Source organism: Vipera ursinii (assembly GCF_947247035.1).
Source record: "Vipera ursinii genome assembly, chromosome: 4".
NCBI lineage: Eukaryota > Metazoa > Chordata > Lepidosauria > Squamata > Viperidae > Vipera > Vipera ursinii.
In genome coordinates, this window is record NC_139514.1 from 97,992,897 (window position 1) to 98,006,478 (window position 13,582).

At 34.3% G+C, this 13,582-nt stretch overlaps 1 protein-coding gene across 1 annotated transcript in view; it reads right to left on the bottom strand.

The window, feature by feature from the left end:
- Positions 1-3,109: 3,109 nt before the first annotated feature.
- Positions 3,110-13,582, bottom strand: part of CFAP99 (cilia and flagella associated protein 99) — a gene marked incomplete at its 3' end in the record, with an annotated part of 46,641 nt that continues 36,168 nt past the window's right edge. Inside the window, exons 12-16 of the mRNA XM_083362013.1 lie at positions 11,958-12,099; positions 10,715-10,866; positions 8,650-8,855; positions 4,667-4,847; positions 3,110-3,268 (exon numbers count right to left, since the gene is read on the bottom strand). Of these exons, the coding sequence (XP_083218139.1) occupies positions 3,110-3,268; positions 4,667-4,847; positions 8,650-8,855; positions 10,715-10,866; positions 11,958-12,099 (840 nt within the window). The remainder of the gene's footprint in view (positions 3,269-4,666; positions 4,848-8,649; positions 8,856-10,714; positions 10,867-11,957; positions 12,100-13,582) is intronic.

The following is a 13,582-nucleotide window of genomic DNA, read 5'->3' on the forward strand; positions in this document are numbered from 1 at the left end:
GAGGGGAGAATATTCCAGAGGGGCGGGCCTATAGCTGAAAATTCTCATGTTCAAAAGTTGCATATTATATTGAATTATATAGAATTATACAATACTAATAAGCTAAAAATCATTGAAGAAATAAATCTGCAATTGGAATCTTTTCCTGAACTTTTTGCAGTAGATGGAGAAAAATCAAATTTTGGCATGGATTTGATGATTGCTAAAATTTTAAAATGGGAAAAATAACTTATTTCTCCTTTTTTGTGGGGGTTGACCTTTTTCTTAATCTTAAACTAAGTATCAAAAGTGTTTTCCATATCCTTGAAAGAGTTGGAAGTCATTCTTTGTCAAGGAATAATTCTTCCTATCAGAGGGCGATGGACCGTGCTTCAGATGATGCATAATGTGTGTGGGTGAAGGAAAATAAAGCCCGACGCATATTATATTAAAAACCTTTAATCACAAAAGAAATATATATATAAACAAAGAAAGCTAACCTATATCCTCTCTCATCAAACAGTAAAAGGGGAAAAAATGAAAAAACAAAAACGAGAAAAACTTTTTACGCTTGCGCACATAGCAAAACTAACTCATAACATAGCTAGACCACATGACATGCACTATGGTTACCAGATAGGCTATCAACACAGGTGCAGAACAGAAAGAAATGTACAATTAGAATTGAGCTTTTCGGACGAACTAAAAAAAATGTACAGTGACATTCTTTCTATACATTTTGTGTTTTTCTTTAATTCACATTTCTATCCCTGTTCACTTTTTACTATTTATCATTTCTTTCTATTGTTAATTTCTATTGTTTTTATGTGCTTGATAAAAATATAATAAAGTTATTTAAAACAAGTGTACAGTACTTGAAATTTAACATGTTCAGGTTTTTTTCATGCTCTAAGAACTGCAAAAAGGGAACAATTCTTAGGTAATGGAAAATACTGCAGTTCCAGGTACAAAGGATTTGTCAACCATCCCACTCGGTCATCTAGCAAAGAAAGACTCCTGGCCCATTGTTTTTGCCAAAAGTATATGTTATATATTACTTAAGCTTAAGTGATTACAGAGATAGCGAAACTGAATCTGGACTTTTTGCATGCAAACGATACAAAATAACTTTCCTCCCCTACACACACACACACACACACACACACACTCATACCCAGCATCCCTGTTATCTGTTAATGTCCAACTAAGTGCTTGTATATTGTTTGGGAAATGGCCCCTCAGTTGTAGTTTCCAGATGGTTGGCTGGCTGGAGCTTCTGACACAGGCCAGCACGGCTCCTCCCCCAATTTTCCTTTTACATTCCAATCCTTCCTTCCCTCCCCCGTTGCTAATGTCAGGTTGTGCTTGCAAAGTTTGGATAGCAGAGTAGCAGCCATAATAGGATTGGATTTTAGAGATGCGTTAATTTTTAAGAAATTGTATATTCTGTCAATCAGAAAATGTCACAATATTTCTCCCATTGTAAAAAATTCTTGCAGAGGCTGTGTGAGCCTTGAGAGTTTAATTTTCCTCTTTAAACACTTAAAACATTAGGTGTCTCTAGAATATAATTGTAATTACAGACACCCTCCGCCACCAGCTTTCCACTGCTGGGTTGCCACCTCTGGCTCGCTCCAAGTAACTCACTGCGGAACGACTTGCCGCAGATGAGACAATTGTACTGACTGAGACTGGCCTCCCCTTCCACCACTTCCTCTGTCTCATCCTCATTCTTCTGTCTTCATTTGGGGTGCCAGTGGGTTGACAATGAAAAACATTGGCAGGGCAAACTCTGCCCTCGGGGGAGCCACAGCAGGTGAGCAGGAGATATATAATGTTTGAATTATTTCCAAAGTTTGTAAAACATTATTAAATTTGAAAATATGGTTAGAATATCTAATTCCACAAGGATAAATTTGAGGGAGATTTAAATTTAATGAGCTAATTGGAATTAATTAGACTCTTATTGGTGTCATATATATAATAGAAAGAAAGCTTTAATGTAGCTTTGTGTTTGGGGTTTATAAAATGGGTTTGAAAATGATTTTTTCCCCTTCACTTATAAAACGCTTCAGTAATTTTTAAAGTCTGTAAAATATCATTGAAAGTGAACTTTAAAGTATGTATGTTAAAGTTAAAAAAAGTATTAGAACCTACAGATTTTAGAAATGCTTTTAAAGAAAAGTTTACTGTTTTAAAACTTTAAAAAAGTGCTTTCTCCCTTTAAGGTTAAAAAATCTGAAATAACAGGGAATTTTTAAAAATATGAATTATGAGTTTATAAAGATTAATGAGTAAATAGAAGTATATACTATTTCTCACAGCAAGGAAAAGCAGAGTTGGTTAAATTGATATCTTCATCTAAAAGAGAAAATATATTTAATTTTGTTTCTGTTTGCAAATTGCTTCCAGATTTTGTGCTTCCAACAGAAAAAAATGAAACTTTTGATTTTGTTTTTGCTGATTAGGTAGGTTTATTGCTATAGAAATGGCGAGTATATACTATTGTGTAAAAGTAAAAAGTTGAGGTTGTAATGTTATTATGGTCTACTGTACTAAAGAGAGCTGACAACGTGTTTTTCTTTCTTTTCCCATTCTCCCCTGTAGTCTTTCCTTCCCTTTCTCCCCTAGTTTTCTATTTTTCTTTGTATTTTATATTTTGATAAACTAATAAAAATGTATAAATTGTGAAAAATAGAAATCTTTGTAAAAACCACTGAAATTGATCCCTCTTAAAGGAGATTCAAGATTTAGCAAAGCTCTGAAACACTATTTTCCCTCATTATTTGCTTTTGATATACTTGAGACAGTTTTGACTATAGCACACTGAAATATTATCTCGGCTTAAATGAAAAAAGCTATTTTAAAATATTTAAATGCATGTTTGTCTCCCTTTTGTTTATTTGAAAAATATAACATTTAAAAAGTACCACATATTTGTTTTGAAAACTAGCATTATAATAGCTAAAAATATTAAAAGCATTATAGTTCCAACATATATAAACTGAAAACAGCTGCCAATTAATAGCCATTTTTATATTAAAGTATAAAGTAGTTCAAGAAATCAAAAACTGAATCAGATTAGTAGTAAATGTCTTCTAAACAGTATGACATCTAGAAACAATTTTGTCTAACTTCTTAATATGCAAGCATTGGTTCCAGTTCTTAGTGCTTCATTTGTTATCATTTTTTGAGCATTATCTCTAGACATAAGATCCTGCTGAAGCATTTTAAATTGCTGTTGTCGACTTTCTTCCCATTTCTTCCAGCGGTCCTCTCCTTGAGATTTCTGTGAAAACAAAATATATCCTAATATTAATTCAAACATGTTAAATAATCATTGCAACATGCTCTACATGAGGCTGCTCTTGAAGACCATCCAGATGCCGCAAGTGGTCCAGAATGCAATGGCACACGCTGATTGGGGTGCCTCACAATTTATTCAAGTAACACCAGTATGATCTCTATCAACATCCCTAAGAAGTTTAATACATCCCTAAGATCCTGCACCTTAGTAAACTGATAATGGTTTGACTATAAAGTCTCAGTGAACTTGAAAAAGATTGGAAAGATGCAAGAAAAAAAAAGATCCCTTTTATGTGGCCTTTTATAAGCTATTTAAAATTTTCCTGATTTTTTTATTGCAATAAACTGAAATGGCCTCTTGTTTTTCTTCATCTGGTAGCTGGTATTATAATTATTTCCTAGGTACTTGAGTGAAAGGAAGAGCTTGAATCTTTCAAACCCCATATTGTTCTCATTGCTTTATTATTTTCCCTTTCAGGAAAGCCAATTTCAATAAACTTCCATGGACTGAACTCCTCAGATCAAAAGGATTAGGATTTTTATTTTTATTTTTTTAAAAAAGATACTGAAAGTACAACCTTTTGCTAACAGTGTCACTCCTTGCTTCAGCTCTACATGCACTAAATTGACCCCTTTGAAATTCTCTTATCAAAAGAATGAAATGTCACTTCTGAACTGAAACAACCAAGTGAGCTAGCTGAGAGTGAGATCTAATGTGGACACATCCTACAAAAATAATTAATAAGTAATGCCACTAAGTCCCTTGTGAAGACGAGCTTGCAAATGTAATTTTAGATCCCTTTCTCTGAAGTTCCTCATGCAAATGGATATGGTAACATAGGACTGGAGAAGGTGCTGTTGTTTTGTGTTCAAATAACAGGAAAAAAGCTGTTATTTGAAAACAGAAAACTTAGGCAAAATTCTGGAGCAGATTATTAAGCAGTTGCTATGTAGGCATTTAAAAATTAAAAATTAAAGCACTGTTTATCAGAAAGCAATGCTGCTTGGAATTGCTAGTGTCCTCATTATTTAGCTGAGCACTTCTCTGCTTGATCAGCAGGTGAGATACTGTTGCCAATTTAAAGTCAAAATCAACTCTTTCAGATGTTAATCAAGTATTGACATATGTGTTAACATTTGAATCAGCTGTTTTATACAAATTTTATACAAACATTTTTGAAACTTGTCATGCATGAGTCTTGTATGAGTTATGAATGGAAATTTGTTTTATGATTAAGTTATATACATTAAATGTATTAAATGTGTGTATGTTTAATTTTTAAAAGTGTAAAGCTAGAATATACAATTATTCAAATTTCCACATGTGCTTCAAAGACAGTTTTATAAAATGCAAAATAAAGCGTTATTTTCCTTTTCTTACTTTGTCTAACTTCCAAGATTGCTTTGATTTTTCATTAGACTTCAGAAATTTAGTTTTTAAATATTCATTTCGCATTTTACGTTCAGCAGACTTTTCCATAATTTTTTTCTGTAGATCTAAAACTTGTTCCTCTTTTAAAATGGCTTCACGAAGTGAAGTCTTCGTTTTGCTTTCCTCCTGTCTAAAAAAAAAGCAGTGCAATTCACTGTGACCCAGAAACAATTACAATTTAATGAGAAAGACATACAATAAAGGAAAACTGGCAGTTTCAATTTCTTCAAAAAACACATCAGAAATGTCTTAAAATTAATGTAACTCTCATATACTTCTTTTGAATCAGTTGCAGTGGCAAAATAATCTCTTAATTTTTCCCACTATTTAAAAAAAAAGCCAGTGGGACTTCTGGTTTGACATCGCGGTGGAATGGGCGTAGGAAGACAGGGCTCCATCTTTCATGTTCGATTTTGTCCCACTGGGAATCCTGGAAAGAGTCAAAAGTCACCCCGTAGAGGTGACAAGCAAGGAGGGGACCCTTGTTGATCGCGGGAGGGCGGCAGCACTTCTGTTTGATCCGAGGTAGCCCTTCAAACCGGTGGGGGAAAGACTGACTACATTCGTGTAGCCAGTCACAAGCTGCTGACAACTGAAGAAAATAAGCACCAAAGAGCAACTTTTCAGCAACGTGGATGAAACTGGTGAGACCCTATTCTCTCTTTATGACTCTAAGACTTCTTCCTGGGAAAAAGTGCCCAAAGCACCCTCCCCAATGAGAGCGGGAAGGGGAATTTCCATCCCATTCCCTCAGGAAAAGAAAAGCAACAAACTAATCAATTGGTGGAAACAGAGAAAATTACAAGATTAATTTGGAATTAATACACATATATGGCTTTGAAATTTGGGGACTAAAAGGGCTTTTGAGACTTTTTTAAAAAATAAAGAGATTTGAAAAGTTTGTAATATAAATTTGGATTTAAAAAGCTGGAAAACAGCACTAATGACATATAGTGAATTATGGCACTACAATTTGTTATACCTAAAGGAAATTTGGCTTAAAGCCAAGATTTAGATAAGACTCTTGCTGTTCTTGGAAAATTTCACTTTTGAAGACTGCAGCTGGGAAAAAGGAAAAAACAACTTTTTGGCTGCTTATCAATGTGGCAGAGACGATGAACTATTTTGAAACTGGCCTGCCTGAACTACGAATATAAGTATTTACTGACTTTCAGAGCTGTGTTGTGGAACTACTTCCCTGCAGGAGAAACACACATCATTGCTTGAGATGATGGAATATTTCGGATTATAAATCTTTGATTGATGAACAATTTTTATTATAAAGACCACCTACAAAAAATGAAATGGATATCCCATACTCAGCTTTAAATGGTAAAAAACCATCTCTAACACCTGTCCCCAAGTCTTCAGTTTGATATACCACCAAGAAAATATGTATGAAGATCAGAAAGAAATTCTCTCCATGTTGAAATTAATACAAGAGTCTATTGCTTTAGCTCGTGATGAGACTAGAAATAACACAAAGGAGATAAAAGAGCCTTGGTGGAGCAGTGGGCTAATGCCTCCTTAAGTAACACCAGCTGCCTGCAATTAGTGCAGGTTCGCATCCCACCAGGCTCAAGGTTGACTCAGCCTTCCATCCTTCCGAGGTAGGTAAAATGAGGACCCAGATTGTTGGGGGCAATTAAGCTGACTTTGTAATAATGCCGCTTGAGGTGTGTGTGTGTGAAAGCCCTAATAAGCAGGCATATACATAGAATGAAGGCTACTGCTAAGCTTGTAAGCCGCCCTGAGTCTTCGGAGAAGGGCGGGATATAAATGGAATTAAAAAATAAATAAAAAAAGAACAATTTTCTAATCTAAATTACAAACCCAGAACATGATTACAAAGAAGGAACTAGCAACCCAGAAAATAGAAGGAAAACTAGAGAAAGCAGATTCAAAGATGGAGGACCTAAAGGAAGGAACTTAAAAGATTCAGATAACTGAAGAACTAGAAGACAGAGTGATAATATGGGAAATGGAAAAGACATCTTACCAATCAAGACTTCAGAACGTATTTGAGGAAAAGGAAGAAGAACTGACTGAATGGAAGATAGAGCTGCTAGAACTGTGGGGAATTGGAGAAGGAGGGAGGCTGTTTAATGAGTATCAATGGGTTCTTTCTTCCAACAATACTTTAACCAAATGGTCTTTCTTACTCCAAGCAATATACACAAAAACAGAGGAAAAATTACTTGATGATTCAAAGGCATTGACTTGGATAGTTAGTTGGCAAAGGAAGAAAGCTGAGTAAGACTGAAGAAAATAGAGTTTTTGATCCATTAGATGGGATATTATATTATTAACAAGATGTTTGAATATGGTGGCAAATAGATAATTGCTAGAAATAGAAGAATTATCATAACTAGAAAGATACGATTTGTAATTAGAATATTAGATTTTGGTATGAGAAGAGAAATAGCAAAATGCTAAGAAGTTTGAATAAGGGAAACTTTTGGTTATCCAACTATAGCTTACTTTGAAATTATAAACAATAGAGACAGTTTGAACACTGATGGGAAATTTTAAAAAAATTAAAAAGGAAAAACAGAATACTGATTGAACATATGGATATTAAGTGCAAATGCAATTAGAAGTTATCTAAAACAGATATTATTGATATTATGAGAAAAATGTAATAAAGATGTTGATATTCAATTGTATATTTATTAATAACAATAAGAATTGTATTTGCCCAGTGGGAAAACAGGTACTACCGGAAGAAGACAGGAAACATTTGATGATGTTATATTGGATCTAGAGTCTAGACTGAAGAAGTTAATATATACCACTGAATTACTAATAGACCCAGACAACACATTGTTTAAGTTTTTGACTTTAAAATTAGAAAATTAATAAAATATTTATTTTTAAAAAGCCAGCAATAAATAGGTAAGATATACTTCAGCTGAGATTAATTTTCAGGTTACGTAACTTCCAATTGTACAGCAATCTGATTAATGGCAAGAACCTTAAGCCAATTCCCAAATATGAGCACTACAATTCAGTGTCTGTTGAGATTCAGATTCACCTAAAATACAGATACAGGTAGTCCTCAACTTATAACAGTTCATTTAGTGATCGTTCAAAGTTACAACGGCATTAGAAAAAGTTTTTGATTGTTTTTCACACTAGTGAACCATTGCAGCATTGCAATCCGATTGATTCGGATGCTTTGCAACTGGTTCGTATTTATCACAGTTGCAATGTCCCAGAGTCATGTGATCAGCTTTTGTGACCTTCTGACAAGCAAAGTCAATGGGGAAGCCAGATTCATTTAACAACTATCTTCCTAACTTAACAACTGCAGTGATTCACTTAACAATTGGAGCAAGAAAGGTTGTAAAATAGGGCAAAACCCACTTAACAAATGTTTCACTTAGCAACATAAATCTTGGGCTCAACTGTGGTCGTTAGTCAAGGACTACCTGTATTGTACATTTTTATTGTTAATTTTCCACCTAACAGATTTCAGATTTTTTCAACTGAATTATACACTTTGTTATATTAAAGGTGGAAAAAATTCTGAAATGATTTATCTCAGTCTAATTTTTTTACACTTCAAAAACCTGGCATTTTAACAGGTGTGTAGACTTTTTATATCCACTGTACTTCAAATAGAAAATCCTTCCTGTTTTCACAAGTATGAAATCCCTGCACTGTCCTTAAAAATATAACAGATACTGTATCAAAGAAATACCCTTTCAAAAATTGTGAACATATAGTATTTCAGATTCTGGTTATTCTGAAGCACAGAACATTGGTGAAAATCCATTCTTAAAGCCCACAATGAGCAACATTTGGCCTTGTCTATGAGATTATTAAAGAAAGAAATTTAGTGTGTACTTTTATGTCATGTGGTTCATCGTAAATAATGGCATTGTTTAAACAGTGGTCTCTGAATAAATATCACAATATTTCAAACTAACTTTAATGCAGCTGCTCTGCCAAATTGTTCTCTGAACATACAGATTTGTTCCAGTTTATCCAAAAGAAGTTGTTCCTTAGCATGTTTTTCATGGATTATCAGATCCCTCTTCTCTTCTTCTGCTTTTTGCTGAGATTCTTTCAGCAAAGTTAAACGTTCTTGAAGTTCCACAAATGACATTTCACCCAGTACACCATGATTAGCAGTCTAGGGAAAGAAAAGCAGAAGTACCATATTTCTGTTGTACCTTAATTTACATTACAGTCCACACTTGGACAAAAAAAAATGCAATCCTGGGAGTTTGGGATTGTCCCCAACTCATCCTGTTCCACTATTACCATGTTTCCTGCTCTTCTTGCTGGGGATTAAGTCTTGAACTTTTGTTGCAACAAATATAAAATGTAAATTGACTTTAAGTCTTGAACTGGTTTTAAGTAAGGAATGATGCAAAGATTTAGGAAAGACATATAGACTTGCAGTATAACTTATTCACTTGTTTGTTCAACTGCTGGCATAGCTGAAATTACACAAATAAGTGTAGCTGTCAATCTATAACACAGTTCCTTACAGAAAGTCCTGATTTGTCTCTCTGACAGTTTTTACCTACAGAGAAACTGGAGAAGGACAGAAGAAAACCAGTTATCCTTAATTTGATACTAGTCACTATTGTGTAACAATGGGAGAAAATGACTCTGTAATGCTGCATTTCTTCATTTTAATGGAAACTAAACCTAAGTCTAGTCAAACCTATTGTATATATTGGACTTCAAGAATATGGGCATCACAGAGCTTTTGAATAGACAGGGTATAAATCTAACAATAATAAAATTCATTTTAATAAATATGTAGTAAATATGTTCTCATGTAAGGTGAAGCTAATGGGAAAGGAAGTCAAAGTAACTAAGGAGACTTTACAAAGGAGGAGATGCTAAAAGCACAACTGTAGTGTTATTTAAATTTAGTAGCTGGAGCAGTGGGACTGTGAAGTGAGCCAGAATACACAGTTGTGGTTGATTGGTTAGAGTGCTGGTTCCTGTGTGAGGCAATCTGCACTGTGATTGGCTGCTGTGGGTGTAAAGGGGGAGTTTCCCTTTATTCCTTCCTTTTTCTTCTGTATACCCTGATGATTTACCTCATGGTGCTCCTGTTAGCCTGACTATCTTGTCTGTTGTAAACATAAGAGGTAAAATATATTTATTTATATAAAACTACAAGTTCATATCAGCATCTTTGATTTCATTTGGATACCTGCTGTGCAATTCCCTTACATGTAGCCAATGTAACTAAACAGAAAATTTAATGAAGATCTGAAAACAGAAAATAATGCATAGACACAGTATAATGGAAAGACAGTATAATCATCTTACTGTTACCAAATAAAACAACATCACATTCACATATGTAATTTCTTTGAGAAATGAAGTACAAACAGAAATAAGGTAAGCAGCAGCAATCTGTGGATTAGCTTTGATTTTCATTGGGAAAAAGTATATGGCAAAATATGTAACTTTCTTGGCTCTTGCTATTTGGAATCAGCCTTAAGGATCAATGTAACAGCTGGCACATGGCCAATGGACCTTGGGTTGCCCAACCTCATGGTTAATATTATGAATGAAAACAAACAAACAAAATATCTTATTAGTAAAACAGATTAAGATTCATGGTGCTGAGCTAAATGAACCACCTTTTTAATCTTCTTTCCTGACAATTTAGAAGCTTAATTATCAGAAATAAAAGTATAAGAAAGGTGGATTGCCAGAAAATATCGAAGATACTACAGATTTCATATTCCTATCATAAAAAAATTACACTAAATAAGGTGCCCACAAAAAAAGTAATGGATCCGATAGGTCATGTTCTAGCAATGAAAACTATAAAGATTATAATGCTATCTAACATTGTGACGATGGTTTCTAAGCCACCGGAAAAATTAATGGAGAAGGAATATTAGAGGTTGTAATTTTTAGTTAGGTATTAGAATAAGAAAGGATTCATAAGTTATAATAAACAAAAAACTTCTATTTCTATTTCACTGTTGGCTTATCCATATTTTATTATGAGCTTACCTCGGTTAAGTCAATAAATCTATTTTTAAAGAATGGCAGGTATTCTAGAGCTCTTATTTGCTGAATCAGTTCATTTTTTTTTCTTAATTTCTCTTCTTCCTCTTTTAAAGCCTGAAGTAGTATGTCCTGGCTTTTTTTAGATATCTCTTGCACTAGAAAAGCAGGAAAAAAATATAAACTTTACTAATATAGTGCCAAAAATAAATAAATATAGAAATAATTAGCAAATGGAGTGAATTCCAGTGTAAATGGTAATTGGAGAGCTCAGTAAGCAGAGAATACTTTTCCAAAGAGCTCTTGCTACTTTGCAACTTGAATCAATGGTCAGTAACAATATCATCAACATATGCAGATCCGTATTCCATTCCATTCCATCCAATTCCTGCTGATGGCTTCTATAGACACCATAAGGGCAGATGATTCTTTAATTGGTTTTTAGGGGCATTTAGAGATTCCACAGGTTAAAAGCACCACCAGGATGCAGAGGGAGTCCATTTTCTATAGAATGAAATCTATCTAGAAAGCTTTAAGTTCTGAAGTATTCAAGAGATGTTTTTAAGAAAATTTTCAGAGGCTTATAAATTGGTGGTGGTAAAGCTTTTAGGTGCAACCTCTTTTAAGTGCAAAGCTTTTAAGTGCAATCTCTGAAACCTATCAGTTTTCTCATTTTAATTTGTCTTCTCAAATAAGATAGCTGGAAGTCACAGAATAGCAGCTAATGGTGGAATGTATAAAGGGTAGATTTATGATTGATTGGACTCATTCTCGGTCTTCCTCCAGTGGTGCTCTTGGCCCTTTCCAACATCCTCAACAACTCTGTGAACTATGGGGAGGAGCCAGGAGAGATGGGCCAAGAGAGGGCACATGAGCATGATCCTGTCACCACCTCAGCCGCTGTTTGATTTCAGCTGTGGCCAAAGCCTTCACAGCAGACATTCCCCAGGACATTCCCCCAGCTCACTCGGGAACCCAGGAGGGTCCATTGTTTGCTGAGGATAGATTATTTAAAGATGTCCAGCTTCCCTGTGGAAGGGGGCACCACTGGAAAATTTCAAGGTCACTATGGCATGATCTGATCATGACAGAGGGGATAATGATAAAATCCCACACCAGATCTCCTTGCTATTGCTCCAACAAGAAGAATGCTTATGAAATGACATTTTAATAGTTTCTCTCAAGTTCATGAATACTCTTGTTGCTAAATAACTTTGTTTAAAGTCTATAGATCTGTCACTATTAATACCTATTTGCTGTTTGCATTTTTGGAGTTTCATTTGTGCTTGCTTCACATTTTTATGTCCCTCTGCCACTTGCTGAACCTTTTTTTCCTTTTCCTTCCTTTCGTGAAGGAATCTTTCTGCACACTGGTGACGGATTTCTGCTGTCTAAAATCCAAACAAACAAATGTAACTCTTATTAAGTTTAATTAGAAAAAAAGTTTATTTTAAATGATTTTACAATAGTCTTCCATATTTTTCACATTCAAAAGCTAAAATGATTAGAAGGGAAGTTACAAACACAATTTTATCCCAGCTTCTCTGCAAATCTATTGTGGGCAGTGCATGAAGACTTGCAGGGACCTGAAAAGAAACTCAGGTAGGTGCACTAATATATTTTTGACATTAAAACTCTGATTAGGTTTTTAATTTTTGAACTTCCTGGGACATATATATATATAAAAGGAATGCTTTTCTTTCAGCTTTTTCTTGCCTGAGTTCAACTAAAAATACTCGTATCTTTCAACTCTCCATTATTTGAATCTTTGCCATTCTTTTTAAATGCCTCTCTTAATGTCCAGTTCATTAATTGATACAATTTCATTAATGTTCAGGATCTTTTGTGGTGGATAAAGATGCCATTACTTCTATGAAGGAAAACAATGACACATTTAGACAAGATTATAGAAGGTACTGATAACAACGCTAACAAATATTAGGATGATTAGGACAATATAATCCATTGCTGTGAAGGCTGAATACTAAGAAAGGAAAAGAAAAAAGGGTGAACACTTTCAACTTGTGGATTTGTATAATAAATGTTTACTAGGGTACGGTGGACTGAGAAGAGAACCAATCAATTTTGGATCGGATAAAATGCTGCCTGTTTGTGTCAAAACCTTAAGCAAGTGAGGTGAACAGAAACTGAACTAGAAAAAAATTATACGCTTAGCATAGTTGAGGGCAATAGGAGAAAGGGAAAATAATGGACAATGTGAGTGGGTAAAATTAAAGTGACTCCTGGAATTTCCTTAGAAATAGAAATTGCCCAAGGGTCACCAGGAGTGAAATTCAGATCCACATAAATTAACTATTCCTTACTACTTCTATATCTTTCTCTTTAATCTCTATATGGATCACCTTCTTAAGCCTGGATTAATCATACAACTTTCCATCCATGCACTTCTGTAGTTATCACCCATATTCCTCCCTTGAAATTAATTATGAAGACGCCTTCAGCATTTCCTTTCTCAGAATGTTATTACTCTCTTGAAAATTGGAGGAGGAAATATTATGTATACTCTTTTGAGCTCCTCTCTCTCTCAAATTAGTATTCTGCAATATCTTCTTAGATTCACAGTAGCTTACAGCTTAAATACAAATGCTAAAATACAAAACATTTCCCCACACCTACAATATGTATGTAGTTTGTATTTTATATTTTCAGCAGACATCATCCTTTATCTTAGCTAAATAATTTGATCTGAAAAAAGCAGCAATGGTAGGAAGCACAAAGGAATAAAACAAACCCTCATAAAGCAAGTGATTAAAAGCTGATCAACATGTATACAAAACCATTTGGAGATCTGAAATCAGATAACAATACACTGATACCAAACTCTCTATATCAGGGGTGTCAAACTCAATTTCA